Source organism: Eucalyptus grandis, chromosome 9, assembly GCF_016545825.1.
Source record: "Eucalyptus grandis isolate ANBG69807.140 chromosome 9, ASM1654582v1, whole genome shotgun sequence".
In the NCBI taxonomy this organism is placed as follows: Eukaryota; Viridiplantae; Streptophyta; class Magnoliopsida; order Myrtales; family Myrtaceae; genus Eucalyptus; species Eucalyptus grandis.
Window position 1 is genome coordinate 4,611,570 of NC_052620.1, and position 26,801 is coordinate 4,638,370.

General features: G+C 36.9%; 3 protein-coding genes across 3 annotated transcripts; all 3 read left to right on the forward strand.

The window, feature by feature from the left end:
• Positions 1-923: 923 nt before the first annotated feature.
• On the forward strand, positions 924-1,897 carry LOC104418146 (RING-H2 finger protein ATL78). The gene has a single exon (XM_010029392.3). It carries the CDS (start codon positions 957-959, stop codon positions 1,644-1,646), a length of 690 nt encoding a protein of 229 aa, XP_010027694.1. The 5' UTR covers positions 924-956; the 3' UTR covers positions 1,647-1,897.
• A 12,187-nt stretch (positions 1,898-14,084) lies between these two features.
• LOC104418147 (RING-H2 finger protein ATL78) lies at positions 14,085-15,188 on the forward strand. The gene has a single exon (XM_010029393.3). The coding sequence runs from the start codon at positions 14,230-14,232 to the stop codon at positions 14,905-14,907; it is 678 nt and encodes a 225-aa protein (XP_010027695.1). The 5' UTR covers positions 14,085-14,229; the 3' UTR covers positions 14,908-15,188.
• A 6,465-nt stretch (positions 15,189-21,653) lies between these two features.
• LOC104418148 lies at positions 21,654-24,332 on the forward strand. Its single transcript, XM_010029395.3, has 3 exons — positions 21,654-21,813; positions 23,274-23,441; positions 23,804-24,332. The coding sequence occupies exons 2-3, from the start codon at positions 23,295-23,297 to the stop codon at positions 23,870-23,872; spliced, it is 216 nt and encodes a 71-aa protein (XP_010027697.3). The 5' UTR covers positions 21,654-21,813; positions 23,274-23,294; the 3' UTR covers positions 23,873-24,332.
• The last annotated feature ends 2,469 nt before the right edge of the window (positions 24,333-26,801 follow it).

Here is a 26,801-nt window from a genome sequence, read left to right on the forward strand (position 1 = left end):
TTCTAGTTGGGTACATAAAAACTAATCAACTTGCTAGTCCTACATTGATTCCCTAGGCAATATGCATCTTCATTCAACTCAACAATAATCTCGGAATTGTCCGAATACACAATCTCCCACCAACTTGTGAATTTATTATGACTTCTTTTTATAAGGCAAAGAAAAGAGAAACACAATGTCTTTGCATTAGCGTATGTGCATTAGATTTCAAGGTTTGGCGCCAATTATTCGCTCGTAAGCTAGATTTTAGCCTAAAACTAAAGTATAGGAAGACATAATAGGAGAGACAAAAAAAAAGGAATATGGAAAAATTTGAACCTTTATGGGAGATTTGATCTCTAATTATGTGAAAAATAGATAAGATTTTGATATTTACTATTATTGCACGAATACGCTTAATCATTTATTGTTGTCACTCTCTTGATTCTTATTAATACTTAGGGTATACAAACTACTAAAGGAGAGTATTAGTTCCTCCCATTTAGGTGGCATGAGCCGCTTATCTGAAAAAACTCTTAAGAAAAAAGAGAGAAAGAAAGTTAACAATGATATGATTCTTTAAAGGGTTCTCTCTCCTGATGTGAAGACTGTAGAGCATAAGTACATTGCGCACAACCTGATCAAAAGGTCATTGACAGCATGACCCCAACTTTATGTAAGAAAGTATCACTAGGGTACTAGCTCGAAGACTAAAAAATCCCTATTTTATGATGTTGAAGGGTGGGCAGGTTTCAGTGCAATTCTAGGAGGGGACGGAGGCTCAAGCCTTGGAGTATTCTCAAAAAATATATCATTGTCAGAAATTAAATAATTGTCCCAACACATCACGGCTCCCAGAAAGCAAATTCCAAATCCCCTTGACACTTTTCCCTATATATGCTCCATTCTTGCACCCAAATTCCAATTTCTCTCTCAATCCACACGCTCTCTTTTCTCCTAATTCTTCACAAAAAGAAATGGCTCCTCCTTCTTCCTCATCCTCCGACCCTCTCTTTCAAGACTTGTACTTCTCAAGAAGACTGCTCCTACATGGCCCTCTTCACCAGACACCAAACACGGCAACCGCGCCATCATATAGTAGAAGCACCCGTGAAGAACCTTACTCTCCTGGCTACAACAGCTTTGACTCCAACGTTGTGATGATCCTGGCTGTCCTATTGTGTGCCGTAATTTGCTCTTTAGGATTAAATTTCATCATTAGGTGTGCACTAAGGTGCTCCAGTTTTGTGTCCTCCGACACGAATGGCCATAATTCCTCAGTTAGGCTAGCCAATACCGGGGTGAAGAGGAAGGCCTTGAAGACCTTCCCGATTGTGAACTACTCGGCGGAATTGAAGTTGCCTGGGTTGGATTCCGAGTGCATAATCTGCCTCTCCGAATACGCCATCAACGACCAGGTCCGGATACTGCCGAAGTGCCACCATGGGTTTCACGTCCGGTGCATCGACAAGTGGCTCAACTCGCACTCCTCATGCCCGACCTGCAGGCACTGCTTGATCGAGACATGCCAAAAGATCATGGGTTGCGGTGGTGCTCAGGCTAGCGTTTCAGGACCGTCACCGTCATCTCCTGCTCAGGCTTTCCAAATCACCATCGCGCCACTAGAGCCAGAAGGGCCAGCGCGCAATTATCACGGAGTTGACTAGGTAGGTGAGCTCAGAGTAGTTGACATAACTAGTTAGGAAAATGTTATTGGAGTTGCACATTGCGGTGCAGAGGTTGTTAGCCAAAGTGGTGGGTCATAAAACCCAACAAGGGGAATAGCCAAAAGATAAGTGTGTTTTCATCAAAGCGCTACCTTTTGATTACCCCGCATAGAAGGGAAAAAAAACAAAGGAGATTTGATACTTTTACCAAATCCGGGCACGTGCAATAGGAAATCTTGATGTTTTGGTCATCAGTCCTAAGCATTTTATTTAGACAATCGAATCATAAACCATTTCCAATTACTGATAGTTGATCGCTAGATAATAGTACCGTTTTGATTTTTCATATACACAATCCGGCGTTCTCTATCTTTGGATGGAGAACTTGATATGGGGTCACAAGAAGAGCCCTTCAATCCAAGATCAAACGCTTAATGGGAGGGAACATGCTCATGCAGATGCAGTCGGTCTTCTTTCCAAATACGGATGGAAAAGAATTCGTGATTTCCTGTCCAGTTGACAGCTAGGGTTCATGTTTTCCTTTTCTCAACTTTAAGTTTTGATAACAAGAACTCACTTTTTTCTCTTTTTCTCCCTTTTATTAAAGTATGCAAAGGTCTATTGGCCCAAAAGATTAGAAATATAAAGAGCATGCAAATTCTGCTACGAAAAATCTTCACATTGGAATAGTATCCTTTAAGTTGAAGAGATGTCTAATAATTTGCATGCTTTAAAGAACATGCGAACGAATGAATGGGGAAGGCAGTAAAACCAAAAACAAAACAAAAAAAGTGCTGCTGAAAATGCTTAGCACCTGCGAGATTAGTTCTTTGAGCTCTTTGATTGATTGGGGTTTCCTTCATCATAAGTGCACTTGGGGTATTTATAAACCTTCACATACGGTTACATACAATGATTATTAAAATTGAATAAAGAAATAAGTTCCTGATCCTATTGGCAATTATAAGAAATTACACGATCTCATATTGTCTACTAACACTTATCTACAAGAAGTTATAAAAATCTAAAAATAGCAGTAATAAGGATAACCACCCAACAATTACACCTTTAGGGTCAATTACTCACTATCGATAACTTTATCGATTGATTTCCTAAGTCTTGATGAAGGCTCTCGTCAATAACTTTTACGTTGTGTGTTGACGATTGTTCTATTCATTGATGACTTTCTATTTTTAATGAACTCTGCCCTCATCAACTAAGTCTATCACTTGTGTCAACAATAACCAAAAGTTAGTCATTTTTGGATGTCAACTTATGCTCCCTTTTAAAAGAAATGAATGATTCATCAATAATTCAATGCTTTTAAATTAATTATCGAGAGCAATCGATCATTCGGCAAATTTAATTTTTCCTTGTCGAATGGTCTCCTAAATTTTTTTCTTCAAAATAAGACAATTAACACGATTATGGCTCCATAAATGGTGCCACTTGCAATATTTTTGTGTTTACTTAATTTTCTATACTTGGAATTGCCTGGCTTTTAGTTGATTTAATTAAGCCATCTTTCAAAAGTAAGTCAAAGATTACATCTGATTTGTCAATATCGAAAAAGTAAACCCGAGTATCAGTAACTTAGCCATTGTTATTTCTTTTATTTTGGCAAGCTTTTAAAATCGACAAACGTAAGACTTGTCAAGCACTATATTTGCAAATAGTTATCTCAATCTTTTTATTCAGGTCAGATTCATACTTTAACTCATAATTTTCCATTAAAACCATGTTTAGTGTAAAGTATTCATGTGGCCTTTTCTCTCTTTCTTCAAGCAGCTGCTCATATTTTAAAAATATCGTTGCCAATTAAAAGAATCCACAAAGTCTTGGCTTTCAAATTTTTTTCTATAATTGAATTTCAATCCACTGAAAGCCAAATTCGTGAATTCTTATTTGAGAGTGAAGTAAGGCATTTATTTCTGCCCCAACGAGTGCCCCACATTGGACCATAAATCGACTAATGAGTTCAATGATCATTTGCTCATCTTCGCATTTAAAAATGGCAAAGCTAGGGATTTTCAAGCCTCTTAGAAAAGGTTGATTATAGACCCTTCAGGATGTGGTTTCCTATGAACGGGTATGCTATCACCCCTGTTTTTTTACTCTAATTGTCATTGAGCTTTTTCAGCAAGCTGCAATGGGTTCAATTTAGTTTGTCATCTTGCCCCCAAGGCGACGATGCTGGTCTCACTAGATTATCTATGTTAGCTTTATCAGCACAGGTACAACAATTAGCCATATATTTTCAACATTTGGCAAAGGTCCATTTTGTCGATCCTTTTGATTTGCCAGATTGTTAATTCCATTTTGGTTATTTTGACCAACATTAATTTGTTTATCTCTATTATTCTGGCCTTGATCGGAAGACTCATGCCTTTGCATATTTCTTTTAGGGGGTTGACTATTTCAACCGAAATAATTAACATCAATAAATGGAAAGAGACTAGAAGCGCACTCTATTGCCACTGGATTTGCTTGATTTGGTTTTGGTTGATTGGATAATCCTAGCCTTCACAAGGCATCAATCACAGTATTGATGATCATTGGTTTGATCTTAACAAACGTTTAACTTACAATGGAGTTGACCATATCATTCTGCTGTTCTTCAAGCAATCCTCTCGTGATTGGCAGCATATTGGAATTTGGACCAACTTTCCTTTATTGCTCTTCATTAAAATACCTTGAAAGATCAACTTTTTCGCACTGATTTCCTTCTACGCTCTCGCACAGCTGAAAATACGGAATGCGCAACAACTTCATTACAAATTCGTAGCATTGGAGATTTGCTGTTGTCGACAGTATTATCGATCTTTGTTGATTTCTGATGGGAAAGTAAATGATAAAAATTTTACAGTAGACACTAGGAACAATTGTTGCCAATGATGTAAAATTCAAGAAAGTAAAGATGAAAGATAAATTTGCAGAAAATCATTGAGTTCTTTGATTAATTGCATGATTTATTACATTGAATACACTTATACCTTCTACATATGATGATTTTAAATTTGAATAAATAAATAACTTCTTAAGCCTACCAACAGTAACAAGTAGTTACACGATCTCATAATATCTAGTAACACTTATCTAGAAGAAGTTATAAAAATCCATAAAAACGGCAATAGTAGTTATGTTTTTGTGTTGATTTTTCATTGTCCATGACTTTGTCAATCAATTCCCTAAATCGTGATGAAGGCTCTCGTCGATAACTTTCACACTATCTATCGTCGATTGTTTAGTTCATTGATGAAGTTTTTGAAAAAAAAAATCAAACCTTCCTTTTACTGACTAAGTTTGTCACTTGCCAATAATAATCAAAAGCTGGTCATGTTTAGGTGTCAACAAATCCTTAATTGGAATATGCTAACTTTTTCGACGGTTTTCTATAGAGGATTGAATTGTCAAGATGTGGACGTAATTTGCCCATTTAAAAACCCAACGGGAAAAATGTGTTTCGAGCCAAATCAGGGGTCTCCTATGCCTACAAGTCTTTTGAAGCAGAATGTATAGGCCTAGGAGAGAAACCCTAGCCCAGGAGTGTCATAAAAAACCTCCCAAGGCTCTCATCTTTCATTCTCCTCCTTTGGCTGAATTTCTCCTTATTGGCTGGTGTCACTTTCCCAGATGAAAATGCGATGGAATTAGGATCACAAATCCTCCAAGTGACTATTTAATGAGTGCACAAAAAGCTGATCCAGATAAGCAATGGCACGTGTGCTTCAAATTAGATTTAACAAAATTCCCAAATAAATGGACCAATCTCTCTTCCTTTTGTGGTCCCCTCGCTAGCAACAGATGATGTTTCCTAGTGAATTCCAGCCCACAACTAGATATGCATCCAAGTAGTGCTACTTCTGTAGTAGTTAACAAATTAATCATTTCTTTATTTTTTAGTTAATAAAAAAGGATGCCTTTAAGGTTAGCCTATCTTTTTTTTTTTTTTTTTTTTGGTAAAGATAAGGTTAGCCTATCTTTGATTTCCTTAATTTATAAAAAAAAAAATATTATAATTGTTAAACAGTTATCCCGCACATGCTGTACTGACTGTACTCAGCAACTTTTTCTCATAATCAATCATATCCATTTCTGCCACTTTAATTTTTTGTGTTAATTAACTATTTTGCGTTTGCATGGAGGACTCTAAGTGCATGAATTAGCCGAAAGAAAAGCACAAATCAACTCAAATCAACCCTTTAATAATTACTAGCCAAGATCTCTCTTTTTCTCTGAAAATAATTTAAGAGATTTTGTGGCTATGACCGAGTGCCGCACAAAGACACAAGAGGTGCTGTCATTATAATCTCAAATTGCAAATCGAGCAAGTTGTGCATGGGTTGGATTTGGGACCATTTAATAATTAGATCTACTCGCAATCTATTTGTTTTTTTCGAGTGCCGGATCCTACATCGTACAAACCAATCAAAGAAATTGGAGTTTGAAAAAAGATAGGATGTAAATTAATGGGACAACTACAAGCATGATGGAAGAAGAGATACAGGATGCTACAGCTAGAGACTTGCAACCCTATATGGCTTACAGTTAAGCGCCAAATGAGGAAATTGAAGAGATTGACTTTCTAGAATTAGTTATCTTCAAACAACTTTTTATAGCCATTTGGTTTCGTGATTTTCTCATTCAGTGTGGTCCAGAAAGGGCAAATGTCGGATAAAAAGGAAAAAAAAATCGAACTACAAGGATGTGCTACCGAAGGTTTTTGATTTTTGGGTCCAAATGATTTAATAATCAAAGTAAGAGAACTTATGTAGAGCCGCGAGAAGGAGACTAAGTTGTTGAGATACCCATGCATTTTGTAATAGAAAAATCACGTATGGGATACCGCCAAAACTTCGCACGAGGATATATTTAAGTGCCAAAATTTAGGAAAGTGATATTTAAGCGCCAAAATCGAAACAAAATTGATCAATTAAGTGTCAGCGGCGAGAAAATCTAGCCAAACGCTGACATAACAATTTTCCAGCAAGCCAAGTGCAAAAGAAAGTCATTTTGCACGCTAACGTGGCTAGACAAGTGCCAAAACAACGTCATTTTACTACTGAAATTAGCAAATAATTAATATAAAAATTAATTAAATTAAATTCAGAATCAAATTTAAAAAAAAAAAATGAACAGTAGCCGGCGGCTAAGGGCTTAGCCCTTGCAGCCAAGTTGACCGGGGTCACCGAGCCCTAGTTAGGGGCCGGCGACTCGAGCCGACTGGTGGCAAGGGCCTACAATGGCGGCAAAGGCTAAGCCCTCAACCACCGGCTAAACCTCCTTTTTTAATTTAGTTTTAAATTTAATTTAATTAATTTTTATATTAAAATTGGAATTGTGCCAAAACGACATCGTTTTTGTCTTTGTCTACTGAGTCAACCTTCCGAAGAACCACGTAAGTGAGCAAAATTAATAAAAAAATTCCCACGTAGAATTTCCAATGGAGTTCGCCGGATGTGACACTCAAGTATCTCATTTTTTTTTTTTAAATGACACTTAAGTATCACTTTCCTAACTTTTGATACTTAAGTGTTCCCTTATACCAAGTTTTGACACTTAGGGTGTTCTTTTATCTAGAAAAATCTCATATTGGAGAATTGAGGTATCGTATCTGAAGAGCATATAAACCCCATTATCAGGTGATGTGAATTTATCATTTAAGTATGCAAATGGACTATCATCACATGCAATTGATAAGAGAAAAAGACTTCGAATTGGGTTTTCAAATATTTGGGGATAGTCATTTGCTTAATTAATCAGAAAAAAGACCCCAAGAGTATCAAGAAGACTAATGCAAACTAGCAGAAAAATTCTATGAAGCGCTTATGTATCTAGGTAAATCTGGTACTACCGACCAATCCATTTAGTATTAAGCTAGTGTCACGGGCCTAAAGAGAGTCGACCTGAGAGGTTCCCCAAGGGCGATCACGACTCACCCGTGGACCTCCTCCTCTCACTCGGATTTCCACCAAGCCTGCTCCCCGAAGTTTCCAAGGGCAGGCGACACCATCATTTTGCCTGACTCTAGAAGTTTTCCTTTCATTTATGTCGGTAGATGGAAGTTAAGTATTTATGTCGGTAGTTGAGACGGTGTGATCTCGCCCGCTGGATGAAAAGTAAATCAACGGTTGTAAGCCGAGGCCCTCAACTATAAAAGGGGTGTCCTCCTTCATTTGTAATCATCCACCATTTCAGCAATACAAAGTTCATTTCCTTTCAGAGCTCCTCTCTCTCTAACTTCATCTCTCAACGATCCGGGTAAGCGAGCGGGTAAGCGTTCGATCGAGCAAGGCTTGGCTTGGGTGATCCAAAGTTGCCCGAGTCGTCGCACGGTCACAATCCCAATCGATCGGCCCGTGAGACTAGCATTTGCTAAAGCTTCAGAACAAGTGGTGGTTTTAAATGATACAATATCAATTAGAATTGGACTTAAGATTGGTTCGATGACATGATATTAGCGTGTCACTTGCCGTGTCTAACTTCACATAAAGAGATCTCCCTTTTTCGAAAGTAGATATGCATACGAGCTTTGCACTTTTTGTAATGAATCTCTGTCTTTGCTTGATGTAGAAAGGAGTATATTGGTTGAGATATAAGAACTAATCTAACTTTTTAGTTCTACATTGATTTCCTTGGCGATATGCATCTTCATCCAACTCCAACCTCGGATGCGTCTGAATCCACTACTTCCCATCAACGTGTAAAATGTTTGTCAAATTCTCTTATAAGGAAAAAAGAAAAGAAAAGAAAAAGTGATCTCTTTGCATTAGCATTTGTGTACCCTCGCCCTGAGTGCAAGACAACTTGCTATTTACTATTATTGCAAGATTATGGTTAATTATTAAATATTTAAGAGGGGTTTCATCCTCTCTCAAAAGTCTTAATTTGTACCCATATGTAACCAAATCACCTAATTTATAATGATATTTCCCTATTATAATATAGCAGTAAGGCAATTTACACCTATGCTATCATGTTAGGTTTGTGAATTAGCTTAGCGAGGATTAATTTATCAATGCCTAAGTATATGATATATGCTAAGATGGTCATCACAGGGTAAAAACTCGGTCGTCGATGCCAATATGTCGTGCATAGATTAACTTGCTAGGATAATCTTAGGAGTACAAGAATTCATTTAGCGATGATGTAAAAATCTCTTATTGGATGTTCAAATATGTCCAGTTTATTCAAATACCATGTTTAAAATAGATCACATCATTTGGTAAAGGTCATTGCTATGCGGCCATAAATCACGTTGTTCCGACTATGTGTAAATTACCGGCTTAATGTAGGACTTGCAATTCATCAAAGTATATATTGACATTATAGTGTAAATTTTAGTTTTAGATAGATAAAAGTAATTTTCTTCCTAAGGAAATTTCATAGACGTGTATGAATATGTTGTTAATTATTTATAGGGTTAATACCACCAAAAAATCCTAAATTATGCCAACTGTGGCACAAATAACCCGAATTCTTTTGTATTACAAAAAAAAAAACCCTAAACTTGTTCATTGTGACACATATGCTCCAACTTTTTTTTTTTGTGACGTAAAAATCTATGAACATATATCAATGTAACAAATATACATTGAACGAAACTGAAATAGATGACATATATGATTTTTTATGACACAAAAAGAAAAGTTGAGGGTATCTATGTCACGATAGGCAAATCTAGAGTTTTTAGTGACGCAAACAAAAGTTTAGGATATTTATATCGCAATGGACATAGTTTAAGAGTTTTTGTGGTATTTGCCCTATAGATATTAATACTTAACTTTTTCAATACATAATTTCTACTTTTTATTTGGGAAAATTGTTCCAAAAGTCTTAAACTTATTGAACTTTTGTCAATTCAATCATAAACCTTTTAATTTTACCAATTAAGTCCTAAACCTTTTCACTTTTTGCCAATTGAGTCCATTCATCCAATTTTGGCCAGAACATGTCGGTTGTCCTACATGGGTGCTGACGTGGACAAAATTACTATTTTTAAATATTTTTTTTCGAATTTTTTAATATTTTGTCTTTTCTTTTCTTTTTTTTCCCTCTCTCTTCTTCCTCTACCAATCACCCAACCTTTGGCGACCTAGGGAGGGACAACCTCACGGGCCTTAGGCAAGCCTCATGCACAGCCGGCAAGGCCAACCCTTGCCCTTACTCAAAAAAGGCGAGGGGCAACCTCGCCCAAGGTTCGTGAGGTTGTCCCTCGCCAAATCCTAGCTAGGGCAAGCTCACTTAAGGTTAGCAAGGCCAACCCTCACTAGTCTCTGGTGAGGGCGAGCGGCTAGGGGACCGACAAAGGAAGAAGAGAGAGGGGGGAAAAAGAAAGAAATTTTTTTTTTAAAAAATATGCATTTAAAAATAATCAATTTTATCCACGTAAGCATTGGTCATGCTATGTAGGATAGTCAGCATCCATGTCACCGAATTCTAGTCAAAATAGGTAAAAAGTGAAAAAGTTTAGAATTCAATTGATAAAATTGAAAAGTTTTTCACTGAATTAGGAAAAATGCAATAAGTTTATTACTTTTTAGATAAATTTCCCCTTTTTATTCTTTTGCTTGGTAAAAAAGGGATGGGAAGGTTGATCAACACAATTATCCTCCTTGGACGTCACCCTAAAAGTTTCTACCCGCTACAAAATGTTGGACATGAGTGTTAGATATATAATCCTCCCGAAACCTACTGTCCCATGGTTGACGAGTTGCTACCATAGCACTACCAGCGTGCCAAAAGCCCAAAAACATACAAATCTATCCCTTTAACGTTGTAGATAACCAAAGCATAATTAAGTCAAAAGCTTGCCAACAACATAGCTCAAATACATAACCTCGTGTAAAATAATATGACTCATTTATCACTAGATTACTAGCTCGATAATTAGAGAAATCACTAGTTATTAATATCGAAGGGTGGTGTGTAAGTTTTCGGTGCAATTCGAAGGGGGGCAAGATATTTGCCCTACCATGTGGATACTAGATCTAAGTTGTGAGAACCTATGATCTTTCTCATATATGGGGGTAACCCGACGTGCATTAATAGAGATAAATTGGAAACTTCAAGCAATAATTATGACATCTCTAAATTAACTCACTCGAGATATTATTTGCTTTAGTCTATCCCACACCCAGTATCACGATTTTGGTTTTTGGTGTATAGACAGGCACTTTCTTAGGACATCACCCATCTTGGTAGTGCCTTTACTTGAGCACACTTAACTTTGGAGTTCCAAAAAAGCATTGCCATTACATTAGAAAGTGCTTTCGTGAGTTATTTCAATTTTCACGTATATATCACAAAATCACCCTCTTTGTTCAATGCATAGTATGGTTCATCCCTACCCCCTTCACTATTTCCTAGAAGCCCACAAGAGCCACTCATTATCTAGGCCCTTTTGCCTCGACGACCGCTCCCTGACCTCATCAACCTAGTTCATTATAGGTCCACTAGCTTCCACGTTATTACACCTATTGAAGGAGTTTCTGCTCTGATACCTTATTGTGATATTCCCAAATTAATTCACTCAAGTTATTATCCGCTTTGGCATATCTCATATTGAGCCTGATGATTTTGTTCTTTAACATACAAGTGGATACTTTCCTAGGAGGTTACTCATTTTAGTAGTATTTCCACTTGAGAATGCTTAATTTGGAGTTCTAAAGCTAAGTATTACCACTACGTCAAAAGACGCATTCATGAATTAATTCTAATTTTCACATATATATCTCAAGATCGCTCTTTAGTTCATTTTTACCCCATTCGCCATCTTAGAAGCCTGCTAGGAGTCACTTTTTGTCCAATCTCTTTGACCCTAACGACCACTCCCCCCTCGTCAAACCAGGTCATTACAACAACTTAGTAACCAGCATTATCACTCTTCCTGAAGATGGCTGGTCTGTTTGCATGCACCCCGATTCGTGATAACATCGTGTGGGGCCATGGGGTTTACATGTAATGCATGACTTAAACAACATGCAAATAAAAATTAAAAATTATGATAATGGTATTTTTATTAAGGGTTGAGTCAATCCCTAATTTTCTCATGCGATGAAAAATTCAAATATAGTACCTAAAATTTAGATTTCTAACTCCCCCCATTTCCTTGCAGTTCTAAACTTCTTCCGGTGAGCAGCTTTTTAGTGCACTGTCTTTTGAGTATCGACAGAATGTCCGAGTGCCTGAATATGTGGCTGAATCTCAGCGTGTGTCGTTCGATTGTTTTTAGAATCGAGAGTCCCTCATTTTGTCGTCTTCCCTCCCTTAATAGCACATTGCAGCACGAACAACGACAGCTGATCCGTCCCAGAAAAACACATGATCTATTAACGAACATAATTCACATGACATGGAAACATTCGTCTCCCAATGTATTTGAATCGATCTAATGGGGATTCGTTGTGGAGTATCCCGTGACGTCTTCCTCAGTATGTCGTCTTCACAGCCACGTCAAATTATGGTGGTAATCCTCAGCTCGATAACTATGATGACCTATGAGATTTCCTTGTGGAGATATTTTCGTAGGAGATATTTTCATAAAATATCAAAAAATATCTTCCGTTTGTTTAGTTGGCCATCAACTTAGGAATTGATGACTGGACGTCAGCTGACTGTCGTGGCCTGATCAGACTAACATAAACAACTTTTAATAATATCTTTATTTTTTTATTCTTTTCTTTTTCTTTTTTTTTTTTTTTTTTTTTATTTTTTTTTTATTTTTTTTCTCTTTCTTTTTTCCTTCTCCTCCTTCTTCCTCTAGCTAGTCACCAGACCTCGGCAACCGACCAGAGGCAACGGCCGGCGAGGTCAAGGTTGACCTCATCGGCCACCTTGCCAATGGTTGCCCTCGAGGCCTGGGCGGCGAGGGCGAGCCCCACTAGCCCGGTGCAAGGCCAGCTCGAAGCCACCCTCGAGGCCGCCCTCACGGCCATTGGTGAGTGGCCAACAAGTCCACCTCGACCTCGCCAGCCGTTGCCTCTAGCCGATTACCGAGGTCCGGCGACCGACTAGAGGAAGGAGGAGAAGGAAAAATTAAAAATTAAAAATTAAAAAATTAAATAAAAAAAAAAATCTAAAATATTAAAATATTATTAAAAGTTGTTCACATCAACACCGATCAGGCCGCATCAACCGGCTGGCGTCTAGTCAGCAAAATCCGGCCAAAATTGGCCGAGAATGACTAAATTAGCACAACGTAAAAATGTTTAGGACTTAATTGGCACCAAAAAAATGTTGAGGACTAAATTGGTACAAATACAAAAGGTTTAAGTATCTTTTAGCACTTTTCCCTACGAGATTTCCTTGTGGAGATATTTTCGTAGGAGATATTTTCATAAAATATCAAAAAATATCTTCCGTCTGTTCAGTTGACCATCAACTTTGGAATTGTTTATTAGGATGTTTAGGTATCGAACCAATAGGATGGGAAAATGTAATTATGAAGTGGAAGGAAACATGAAAAAAAATATAACTTTTCTCATTACGATCGATCCCCAATCATATCACTAACTCAATATCCACGGAGCACAAAAACCGAATTACAAATATATTTAAAAAGTAATGTGACAAATCATTAGTGATATTTGTTTTTTTTTTTTAGAAAAATAAATCGATATGCGACTATCTCATTTAGATGAGTGACGTTATTTCATGAATATGTTTTACAAACCATTCTTCATATTCTTAGCATTTGAAATGTCAATTATGTTAGGATTAGCAGCACAAAAACAACAAAATAGAGAGCATAGGTAAGAAAAAGAAATTGCGGCACAAAGTTTATCTTGATTAACCCTTAAACTAGGGTTACATCCAGTAAAGGATCACACTTTAATTAGCACATCTTATCTTTATATCGCAACTATCAATTATATATATATGAGATTATATATAAGCAGTAAAAAAAAGAAAAAAAAAAAACCTTACGAGTCAAGAAAGTCTCAGAGGCCCATGCCTTTTTATCCATATTTGATAGGGAGTATGAATTTCACGTCCAATAAATTGTTAGCTAAGCAAAGAGATGCATCCTTAGGAAGTAGTGTACAGAACGGAAGAAATTCTTGGCCAAACAACAATGTGAGAATTGGCACAAGCAGACTCTTGCTTTTCCTTTTATTATTATCTCAAAACCACCAAAATAAAATAAAAATAATAATAAAACGGTGTCTTTTAAGCTAGAGTCAGAAGGTTCCCGGTCCCTTCTTCAGGCAGTGGGTCCCTGCTGGCACTTGAACCCGGTTTGATTTGAGAGCGCCATCACAACGCCTCAAAAGATGCAGAGTGGAGGATCCAAATACATGGAGATTGATCCAAGATCAAAAGGATTAAAAAGCAAAAAACATAGTGGGGGTTAAACCCTTGGAATATTCTCAAAATATAATTCCTTGTCAAAAATTAAATAATTGTCCCAACACATCATGGCTCCCAAACAGCAAATCTCAAATCCCCTTTCACACTTTCCCTATATATACTCCATTCTTGTACCCCATACCAAGGAATCAATTCCAATCCCCCTCTCAAGCCGAAGCTCAAATCAAATCCACATTCTCTTTTTTTCCTCTTCTATCTTTCAAAACAAGAGATGACTCCTTCTACTTCCTCTTCCCATGAGTCTCTCTTTCGAGACTTGTATTTCTCAAGAAGATTGCTCCTGCATGGCCCTCTTCACCAAACACCAAACATGGCAACTCCACCATCTAGTGGAATCCATGAAGAATCTCCGAACGACAACAGCTTCGACTCCAATGTCGTGATGGTCCTCTCAGTCCTATTGTGTGCCCTAATCTGCTCTCTAGGGTTGAATTCCATCATTAGGTGTGCACTAAGGTGCTCCAGTTTGGTGTCCTCGGAGGCCAATGGCCATAATGCGTCGGCTAGGCTAGCCAACACCGGAGTGAAGAAGAAGGCCTTGAAGACCTTCCCGGTCGTGAACTACTCGTCGGAATTGAAGCTGCCCGGGCTGGACGCTGAGTGCATAATCTGCCTCTCGGAATTCGCCACCAACGACCGGGTTCGGATCCTACCCAAGTGCCAGCACGGGTTCCACGTCCGATGCATTGACAAGTGGCTCAACTCGCACTCCTCGTGCCCAACTTGCAGGCACTGCCTGATCGAGACGTGCCAGAAGATCGTGGGCTGCGGCAGCGCTCAAGCAAGCACTTCAGCACCATCGCCATCGCCGCCCACTCCAGCTATCCAGATTACCCTCGCGCCACTAGAGCCGGAGGGGCCAGTGCGCAATTATCGCGGGGTTAGCTAGCTAGGTAAGCTCATGATAGTTGATTTCTCTTGTTAGGAAAATAGTAGTTGGAGTTGGACATTGTCGCGTAGGGGTTGTTAGCCAAAAATGGTGGGTCACAAAACCCAACAAGGGAAAAATAGCAGACAAGATAAGTGCGTGTTCATCAAAGTGCTACTTTTAGATTCCCATGTACAGGAGTTTGAGATGATGGCTTCTTTTGTTTGTTGTTCCTTGATGTTTTAAGAACATATAAGAGATTTTTAGCTTGAATCAACCGAGCTCCACTTTTCTCTCCGCAATCTTGGCTTTTATTCAAGTTGCATTTCTTCGTCCTGAAACTATAATTATCTGAGGGAGGCAAGACATGGAAAAAGCAAGTCAAAGTGGCTACTAAAGGAGTCTGAGAAGGAAGTCACTCGAAGACTTGCCAGGCCAATTGAACTAGGCAACAACTGCTGGTGCTTTTGAATTCGCAACCTGCAATAAAGGTAAGAGCAAAAATAATCAGTATTATTTATAATTAAGAGGGGTATGGGGCGCATTCCCACTTCCATAATTGAAGGCCCCATGCCCCATTTCCCAAAAGTTCGCCGCCAACATAGCAAGCCATAATAACAATAATAACAATAATAATAATAATAATAATAATAATAATAATAATAATAATAATAATAATAATAATAATAATAATAATAATTCCACAATTATTAAAGCAGGAGTTTATAATAGAAAATATAATTTATCCGCATATCAATTTCAAATGTTGAGCAGTCATGGTTATGGTAATCTTATATGTAATTTTCTCTCCATTTTATTTAAATAAGACCAAGAAAAGAGCGATTCATGTGAGAAATCCTAATGTTCTTGTGTTTTTGAAGAAAAAATTATCCTCACTCAGGTATCAAATGCTGGAAATGCAGCCACAAAAGTCCAATACCTTCGCTTGAGGAGATCGCCAAAAAAGAACTTTAGTCTGAGCTTGTTGACATATATACTTAAACCTACCTTCACTCAAAAGTTTAAACAAATGAGTTATAGGCCAACTATGATATATTAACTGCTCAACACAGCATTAATTTTACGATGAGGGACTTCTCTTAACATTAAAGAGGGGAAAAAACATAAGTTGCTTTTGATGGTTCGTTTGTTTGAAGGAAAAATATTTCCAAGAAATGGTTTTTCGACTTTTCAATATTTAGATGAAGAAAAATTAATTGATTTAAGGAAAACGTTTTCCATGAACTAAAAATAACAAGTTTAGAATGAAGGAAAATGATTGTCCCTTCTATAAGAATGATATCACTATTCATAATCCACAAAATAAATGAAAATTAATCGTTTTCCTTGAAATGATTTCCATTGTAAATAATTTTCCTTTGTCATAATGTTTTTAGTGAAATGAACGTACTTTAGAAAAGGATTTTCGCAGATCAAATAGTTTTCCGTCATCTAAACATTGAAAAATCAGAAAATAAACTCTAAATTTTTAAAATATAGAAAAGTAGCACACTATACTACATGTTTATTGCGTAAAAGTCAACGTGCGAGTACCATGAAATTTATAAAGAGTCAAAAATAAACCAAAGAATGTGAAAGTCACTAGAAAACGGACATATTTAAAGATAGACCTCAACGCTAGAGGATATGAAAATCAAAGGCAAAAGAACAAAAATTAGAAAGAGAGAGGAGAGAGAGAAGCGGACGTTGATGTTCGGCTCCATTATTTGCAGTGTTGGGAGGAGAAATGGAAGTCGAGGATGAAACCACTACGTGCTATCAAATCAGATGTAAAGTGCACTCAAAAGGTGGATTCGTGGAACATAGGACTATATATAGTACCATATCATGGCGGCCCAAATTCCATGATGATCAGATATTGTGTCGTCGCAGCACTAGATGTGATTTGTGGGACATCCGGTGAATATTGTTCTTGCTATAGTAGCGTTGTTCGATTGAATTTAGTGCTATGGTAAGGGAACGTGTGGAAACCATTGAATGAGGTGAAGTCATATTATGAGGATGAGAAGCGTTCATTGATTTAATTGCCTAGTGAGGTGTTGTCTTCGACGAGATCATAAGTTTGAGCAGCATTTTAAGTAGATCTTTGGCTAGTTTAAGCCTTGGCCATTTGCTGCCTCGTGCGAGAAACTTATAATTTTGGCGCACTAGTGAGATTATTGATGTAGTCCAAGGTCGACTACTCAAATAATAGGATCGGAATAATGACTTACATGCATGAAAACTCAATCACAAAATTGAGCAAAAAATTTTGTTCTACATTGGCTCGGGAAAATAGAATCAAATCAAAATGACTGAATTCCTAAGCCAAAAGAACAGAGCCTCTTTGATCCTTTTTGATCATTGTATCAAAATGACCGAATTCCTAAGCCAAAAGAACAGAGCCTCTTTGATCTACAATTTTTATGTTTTAAGTTTTCTTGGATAAGCATTGTAGGCTTATTGATTTTGGGAGGAAGTGGATGAAATGGGGTAGAACAAAATGAAGAAAATGATAGAAACTTCAATGGTTGCTCTTCTAGGCTTCCAATGAAGTTAAAATGACATCAATTCTTCAGGATTGATGACTACAACTCTTCAAGGATGCAAGTTTTAAAAGCTCTGACTCTTCAAGGACATAGTGAAAACTCTTCCAGATTTTCAAATGGTTTGAACTCTTCGAGGTTTAAAGGAATCGCATTAAGCAAATTTTCAATAATCAAATTCAGTGTGTATTTTACAGAGACCCGATGTCCTTTTATAGCACAACAAAAGAAGAGCAAAAGACTAGACTCAAACCTAAAATCTAATAGTCGTTTATGTACATAGAAATTAGAAACATTTAGAAAACTATATGCTATTAAATGTACAACATTTTCAATGCTTGTGGTGTCCCAAAGTATCTTGATGCAAGTTTCGATGCATGGACATGACAAAGAGTGCGTTTGGGAAGACTTTTGGAGAAAGTTTTTAGGAAAATACAAAGACCTTTGAGTTAATGGTGTTTTCCAAAATGCAAACTGTGTTTGGTAAATTGTAATTTAAAAGCCCTATGAAGTACCTTTGAGCAAAATGGTGTTTGGGGGACAAAGGACTTTTGTGAAAAAAAAAATTATCAAAAGAAAAATAAAAAAATAAAAAAAAGAAAACCGACAAGGGCAAGCGGCATCCGACGGCCGGTGGCGACCCCCGACAACCTCCAGCAACCCCGGATCTGGGCCGGCGAGGTCACGCGCGACGCCATCGTGACCTCGACAACCCCAAATCTGGGCCGATGAGGTCACCCGACACCGTCGCGACCTCCGGCGACCCCGGATCTGGGGCAACGAGGTCGCACACGTTACGCAACGCCGCCTCGACCTCCGAGAACCTCGATTGGCCATCACGAGGCTATGCAACCCTCACCTAAGGTCGGAAGACCTCGGCGAGGGCCGCGCCTGGGTCGTGCGACCTTGGCGAGGGTCGCACGACCCCGATTGGCCGTCACCGAGGCTACGCAACCCTCACCTAAGGTCACGCGACCTCGGCGAGGGTCACGCCTGCGGTGGTCGCACGACCTGAGTAGCTACCGCCAAGGCCACCCTCAACGGAGAAGATGAACACTGATCCGAGCAGCTGCGGCCGAGGCCACCCTCGACGAAGAAGATGAACAGTGCTCCTCACAAGGGCCAAAAATGGAAAAACAAAAAGTTCGTAAGGATAATTTCGGAATATATATATATATATATGAACAACCCCAAGCGGGCATGCCGGAAAAGTCGAAAGCCCAAGGCAGTCCTCCCCTGCCTTGGGCTTTCAACCTTCACAAGGCTGGCCTTCTCCAAAGGGGGCTTCAAATGTTTTTGCCAAACACCCTTACTTTAGCCCAAAGATCTTTAGGGGCTCAAAGATACTTGGCAAAGTGGTTGCCAAACAGAGCCAAAGTCATTACAAAGTCAAAAATGAGACATTATCAATGAAGGACTTTTCCGATGAGAGTATTGTCAATTTTGAATGCATGTTAATCTTCTTGGTTGGACGGGTTGATTTTGAATGCAGGTTGCATCAATTGTGGTGACAAGTTTGTCAACTTTGAACTTTTAGATAGAGGTCGAGTGAATTTAGTAATTATGGCTCCAAACTGAATAATTCATGACAAGCATGAGACTTTCATAACAACTTCCAAAAGGTATAGTTGCAGTAGCCACTTCTCCTCATTTTTTTTTTTTTTTTGTTATACTAGTAACAAAAGGGAATACTATTACATCAAACACTAAAAAAAAAAAAATCTTTACATTTTTCTAGTTGGATGAGTGACATGCATGTAGTTAGCTCTGTAATCCAATACTTCCACATGTTAATCATCCAACAATTAATGTGTAAACTGTTATTTACCAATAGTAGACCTAGTAAAGATCTTCGGAGAAAGTCTTTATTGTTTAATAATGAGGCTATATGATTTAGAAGAGTTAGTTGAGCAATAAAGTATCCGATCTAAATAGGATAGAATTTTGTATTCAAATCACAACACCTATCTAACTTACGGGTTTCCCATCATATGTTTTCAAATGACCCTTATCATATGGACCAAAATAATGTAGTTTGCATATATCTATAGGAACTGATCTAACTACAGGTTCCGATATTCCATATTATCTGATAATTAATATACACACATCAAATAAGCAACAAATGCTCCACTAAATATCATAGAAAGAATTCTACGTTGGATTTCTACTCAAGATAAGCTCTTTGGGTCAAGAAATAGGAACATTTCTTAAAAGTACCTCGTCCGAGTGCAAAGAAAGTGTATTGACCGAATCGATGTGATGAGCTTAACCAGATGCGTTGCAATTAAGCTAATTAATGGGCCGAATTGGACCTCCGAGCCAGCCCATGAATAAAGAAAAAAATCATGTGAAATTAATTGTGCCTAGACTGACCCAAGAAGAAAATTGCTTATCCAAACTTGTCTATTGGGCCTCTGAGGATTAGGCCCAATGGGCCAACCAGTCTATAACCAGATTCCATGTGGAAGCTCATGTAGTTTTTTTTTTTTTTTAATTGCTGAACCAGAAGAAAAGACAGAGGAAATTATTTGCAATTTTTAGATTTTTTTTTTTTACCGAAATAATGTCAACACTGATTATTTTCATTTTGATTTGCCCTCACAAAGTCATCAAACTTAATAAGCAATTCTGAAATCATGAAAATGCAGTTATTATAGACAAACAAAGCCCATGTCAGTTCTATTTTTGTCTTATTTTCCAAACGTAAGAACACTAATTCATTTCTTATAAAGTTCAATGATTAAAATTTACCCCTGCTAAGAAAATTATCTAGGTCGAAAGAGCAAATTAATCAATTTTGGTGGAAAGAAAATACAATCCCAATACAAAATTCCCCATGATGCAATCCTCATAGCCATCGAAAATTAATATGGCATTATCCAATCCCTAATGTTCTTTGTTAAATTGGATAGATAATTCCCTGTTTTATTGTTTTTTTTTGATTTGGTATTGCGATATTATTTTCCATATTAATCTTGTTTTTCCACTCACGAGATCATTTATTTTAAATCAAAAACAATATGCCATACAATACAAATGATATTCTTTAATTCTATATTTATGCATATCACTATCAACTTTTACAAGAAAAAGAAAATTATTAGTTAATATATTGTGAATTATTGATCATTATGGACTCCTGAATTTATTAGATTTTTTTTCTGAACGGTTTATTGTGAATTAGTCATTAATGAAGGACATGCCTAAACAAAAGCCATCAAATTTGACCCCCAAAAAAAAATAGCCATCGAAGAGCACCAATATATGACCCGGATCTTCTTAATTTTTTCAAGAAAAAAAAATTATTACAAAGAAAGAACCAAATACATTGGAAATTTGAAATCCGAGCTCAGATATATGAAGTACCTTTTTTATTCTTAGGTTAAAAGAGAAAGAGAGCTGGCTTACAAGGAATGAAGAAGTTAAGAGTCATATTTCAAATGGCAAAGATTAAGTAAAACCAATTTATCATAGAATATTTTAATCAAATAGTGAATACAAACTATTGGTAAAACTACACAATCCAAAAAATAATAATAATAATATTGTATGTGGGAAGAGTTGAAAAAAATATTTCAGGATTTAAAATTTTTTAGGAAGGTTACTATGGGATGTAAAAGATTCAAATATGAATATCGAACTATTAAATTAATAATTTACACAATTAATTTATGATATTGAATCAAATAATTGATTTGGAAAAGAAGATAAATGATCGAAATCCTAGGAGGTCGTTATTGCTATTTAGCGATATAGATGGGTTTCTTTAAATTATACAGGCTTCCAAATTGATATCTAAACATTCTTAAACTTCTTCGTATTTTAATTATTCTAAAAAATTTACAAGCATAAAATATTTATATAACTTCTCATTTTCTCACGAAACTTAATCTTAGGGTTCGTTTGTTACTTTTTCATAGTTCAACAAGCACTTGATATTTATGTAGCTTCTCATTTTCTTATAGAACTTAATCTTAGGGTTCGCTTCGAAAAGACTTATATTTGGAAAAATATTTTTATAAAAATGATTATTTGTACCACTTATAAAAATGTATAAATGAAAAACATTTTCATCATTAGCGAAAATATTTAAACATAAATTATTTTCGAAAATGAAAATATATATAGTTGATTAATTATTCTAAACAATATGATTAATCTGATTTTTAAAATTTATTTTAATTTGTATTTTAATTTTTTGCATAACTTTCTCACCAAATCATGGTCTTGCAACCATCATTCTCGCTCTCCGACGCCAGACCAGGAAGAAGAGGAGGCAGGGACGACCAACTTCGTTGCGCACAAGTCCGCGTTGATTCGATTACCCTTTGACCACTTCATCGTTTCGGATTCTTCTTCCTCGTCTCCGAATTTCAGGGTACGTTTCTCCTCTTTATCTCCCCATTTCCAGAGAACTTTCTTTCGGCTCTGTTGGCATCTGGGTCCGGTCTTGTTGCTGGAGATTCTTTGCGGTTGACGTTAGATCGGGTTCGGCGAGATCGAGATTGGATCTGGGTATTGCTCGATTTCTCTGTTGGATGTTGATGCGTGGAATTTCCATTGATCTTGCGGGCTAGATCAGGGTTTATGTTCTTGGTCTTTGAGTTCTTGGGGGCGCTTCTTGTTTTGGTAATGGCATCGCGAGATTGAAACATGTGCAAATTTTCTTTGCATCGTGACCCTTTAATTGCTATCGAATGGGTAATTTGATGTGTGTACAGAAAAGAGTGATGGTCCTGTCTCTAGCCTTGACTTGAGGATGGCAATCCTGGTTTTTTCCTGGTTTTTCCCTCTTCTTGTTTTTCCCGGGAAAATTTGGTATTTCCCAGCTTAGGGTGCTTTCTGTAGCTTGTAGATGGCTTATTTGTCAATAAAAGGAAGTTCTTTATCACTTTGTGAAATTGTCTTATGCATTTGAGTGATGAACACAAAAATTAGATTTGTGTCCTCAGTAGACAAAAAAGAACTGATTGATTGCTACATAATGCTTCTTGCTAGTGTTCTAATGGAAGATGAAGTTGTCTTCACCATATTGCTTTTCATTTGGGCCCAGAAAACCTAATTCTTGATCAACTGTGAATATATCATTTTGTAACACATTGAATTTGAGGACAGTGTGCTTGAGTGTGAAATTTGCAGAATCTCTTTCTTGACCCAAAAGTAAGAAAGGATAATGATTCCTGCACAGAAAATCTTTTGCATGAAAAATCTGCTTGACTAGTAGCCTCCTTGCATAATGATTTGGGTGAAGAAGTGTGTTCTCACCCTAATATATCCCTGATTCAAGGAACTGGATCTAACGTTTGGTGAATTGTAATTAGTCTACAGTCTTATGACTTTTATCAAGTCTATTCCCAGATCGAGATTGATGCCTTTATTGCTGTTTTATGGTGTCTGATATTTGTCTTTTGCACAACGAACTTTCTCTTGCTCAGCTGATGTCTGAGCCAATATTAGTCGAGCTTTCGACATAATTCAATCCTCTGAAGGGACTTTTATGTTAACTTGGGAGAACAATTGATTGTTTCCTGTGCACTCAGCCTCATTATGGAATCCAACCATGAACAGGGATGCTAAGTGCAATCCTTTACTTAAAGTAGATCGGATTAAGACATGTCAATACTTCTATTAAAGCTTTATGATATAGTTGACTAGTTGTATGTCTTGGGTACAATCTGTTACTTTGTCATCTGGAATCTTACCTACGCCATTCCAGGTATCCTGAAATATGGGTTTAATCTATTTTTGTTACGCTAACGTGCTGCCATCATGGTGCTGGCAGATGTTGCTGTTCTGATTTACTAGAAAATGAACAAGCGGAATTATTAAAATAAACAGCTGTTTTCGACAGATTTTAAGATGAACGGGAGGATGAACAAGCGGGGCTATAAAGAGCCAATGTTCACGCGGATGGTGACTTCTGTGTTCAGGTTTGCGCGGGTTGCGGAGTTTGAGATACTGTTCTTCCTTTTCTTCTTCATTGCCTTCCTCATCTTCAAGGACCTGGTGAGTCTTCCTGTCTTCCTTACTGTCTCGTTTCCCCCATGAACTTGCAGTAATCTTGAAGTTGCAAAACCACATGATTCATAGAGACAATTTATGTCCTGGACTCAATCTGTGACTACTATTCAACTTTGGAGACCTAGATATAGGAAAAAGGATGCATCAATTTGAATCAGTTTTAGCTCCATATGAAATTATTTGGCAGGCAGTTTAGCGGTGAATATTACCCTTTTCACTATGTTGGTACGAAACTTCTTGTCCTCTGAAAGCATGTCATATGAAATTGGAGAGCGCTACTACACACTGATCATCAGGACTAAAGATTAAGCTTTGTACTGATCATGTTTGGCTTCATTCATTTGCAGACATCTCGGCCCGAATACAACCAAATCCTCGTAAAGAAGCCGGGTGGGATCGATTTGTGGCCTTACTAGCTCAAACCAAATGTATGCTGTCTTTCATTTTCCCCACTCACGGTAAAAAATCTTGCTACACATAATGAACTGAGATTGGGATGATTGGGAAGATTTAGATTTTCGAAATTATCACCAGAAACTAACCTCTAACTGAGATCTCACCCTTGTATGCTGGGATTACAGAGTCTTTCTCTGTTTTATGTTGATATATGGTTTATGGAGCTCCATCATCTCAGAAGTTCCTGAGAAGCAACGCCAGACAATAGATGTGCACTGGGACTTGCTTTCACTGTTGCAATAATTTGAACTCTGAGCTACTTCACTTCTCCTTCACATCATTTCAATTTGTACAGTTAGCTCAATGATTCACTCTTCTTGGCCCTCTCTCTCTCTCTCCCCCCCCATTTCTATTTGTACACTTAGCTAAAACAGCAAATTTTCCAAGTACTTGTATATTAAGACTGATTTGTGAAATCTATATACTATGCAATGTGGTGGACTAAGTATTTAAACAAGTGGGTCATACTTAAACATTCAATAAGAGCGATACATGCCTTCGTACATCAATTTTGAAAAATTAGCATTAGGACATGGTTGATAACCCAATTAAGTTCCGAATTGAAGATTGAGCACTTCATGAGATTAAACTGTTTACTTACCCCTACTCACATTCGAGAAGACTAGCCTTTTGAGTACTTCCCTTTCAGATAATTTGGTACTTTTAAAAGTCTAGCAAAAAAGAGGAATTGAGCAATAGGGTGTTGTTTTGTCAAATTTGTGCATGGCAGATCATATTGCGATATGTAGGACAATTGATGATAACTAGACTGTCATGACCGAAATTCCAAGCAAGACTTAATCAGGAGGATTCAGTTGCATTTTCACTTAAATATTTAGGGTTTTATTAATTTAATTAAAGGGTTTACAAATGAATTCAAATACTGTACAATATAATCATCGTTATTCTGGATCCAGTCTTTTAAATTAGTGTCCACGGCTATCTCACAATAATGCCCTCACAAATTACAAAATCCTCATTCTTTTCCCCTCCTCTTTTTTCAGAAAAAAAAAAAAATTGCGAGGCTCAAAGCTAAACCAACCAAAAATCTTCGGATGATTGAAACGTTCACGTTCATATGTATTTGCTTTTTTTCCTCAACGGACAAAAGCGGATGCAAAATTCTGGATTGAGCAAAACAAAAATTGACAGCATGAACTAATTTATTTCCACTGTCAGAAATTAAATCTGAGAAAGCTCAGTCTATGACCTACTCATTTAAATGACAGAATAATTTTTTGGAAATATCCATGGTGGTGAAGGACTTGAATCTTTTGGTCCTACCGCCCGTGCCCCACCTTGTACCAAAAATTCAGCTTTTGCCTTTGTTTGATTTTCGATTCTATGTCCCTTTTGAGAATGGCATAGTTGGTATCCAATCCAGCACCAATATTCATTTTCCTTTTTCATACATTAGTAATGGAAATTTTCGGTTACATATTTTGAAATGATTATATTCGTGTTATGATTTTCAATTTTTTAGGTTGGACCTTCTGAGAATTTGAATTTCAAGTTATCTAAAACAAGATGAGATTATATTTTTTAACACTTTTTCTCCTCTGAGAGTGTTAATGAGTAGACTGTGCTCTTGGCAATCAAATTAACTTTTGAGTTCATATATGAGCCTGCGAAATAACTATTTGTCCATCTAATTCGACAAGTTTGAAAATTTTCTAGTCTACCATTATTGTTTTCAAGACCCTATTTGGGAGAAAATACCAAAAAACTCCAAAAGTTATTGCACTTCCTAAACCTTTTAATTATGTTGATTTATTCATGAGCATTTTTTTACATTTTGCCAATTGTTGAAGTAGACATTAGTTATCTTATATAGCACAGTTAGTATCAACATAATTTTTTTAATTTGTTAATAAATTTTAATTTTTTTTATCATTTTTTCCTTTCTTTTTTTCTTTCTCCTTTCTTTTTTCTCAAGGTTGATTGCCAACCACAAGCCATGGTCCATGAGGGTTGGCCTTGCCCACCATAAAGGAGGGTTGACCTCGTCGGGCTACACCTAGGCAAGTGCCCCCTCACTAGATATAGCGAGGCTAGATCTGGTAAGGGGTTTTCATCAGTCGTCAACAACCGATTGAAAGAGAAGGAAAAATAAATAAATAAATTATAAATAAAAGTCGTTGACATTCACATCAGATTGATTGGAAAAACTTGATTGATGAAATGTGAAAATGTCTAAGATTAAATTAACAAAATTAAAATGTTTATGATTAAATCGGTACAAATGCATTAGCTTTATAAGTTTTTTGGCACCCCGCCTTTGGACCTAAGTTAGTTTTTGTTTGAAGCACTAATCTTTTGTACGTATAGTACTTATTTTTATCATATACTAATATAGATTATCAGTGTATATCAATTTTATCGTATTCATAATGTTCATGGTATAATTGCCGTACGCGGCCAGGTTTGTCGATGGTGTTCCATGTGATGACAAAATTTGCCGTCCCCAATAATTGAAAACCCTAGCTTAGCTTGGAATCTACTTTTTCCCTTTACTGTTTTTCATTTCATATGACTTTATTTTTACTTTATCACTGCTATTTAGTTATTAAATGTATTATTACAAAATTCATGCGCGTAGCGTAGAAATTGACTCGATGGCAAACATGTGATTTACATGAAGACTAGTCAGCATTTTCCTATTAACATAATCCTAGAAAATCTCGAACTTATCGATAAATTATATTAAACGGAAGAGTATCCGCCGTATATTTCATTTTCTATTTGTCAATTAGATATCCTTTTGACCATAGTCAACAATACCAAAGGGCGCACGGAACTTTATATTAAATTATTAATTGTATTTTTCATTTCTAAAATTAGTGTTGATTTTGTATATATCTCCACATCGACGTGCACGCAACGAATATT

Coding starts and splice junctions, on each gene's coding strand:
- LOC104418146 (XM_010029392.3), top strand. CDS start 957: ATGGCTCCTCCTTCTTCCTCATCCTCCGACCCTCTCTTTCAAGACTTG.
- LOC104418147 (XM_010029393.3), top strand. CDS start 14,230: ATGACTCCTTCTACTTCCTCTTCCCATGAGTCTCTCTTTCGAGACTTG.
- LOC104418148 (XM_010029395.3), top strand. CDS start 23,295: ATGAACGGGAGGATGAACAAGCGGGGCTATAAAGAGCCAATGTTCACG. Junction 23,442..23,803: donor TCCTCATCTTCAAGGACCTG/GTGAGTCTTCCT, acceptor ATTCATTTGCAG/ACATCTCGGCCCGAATACAA.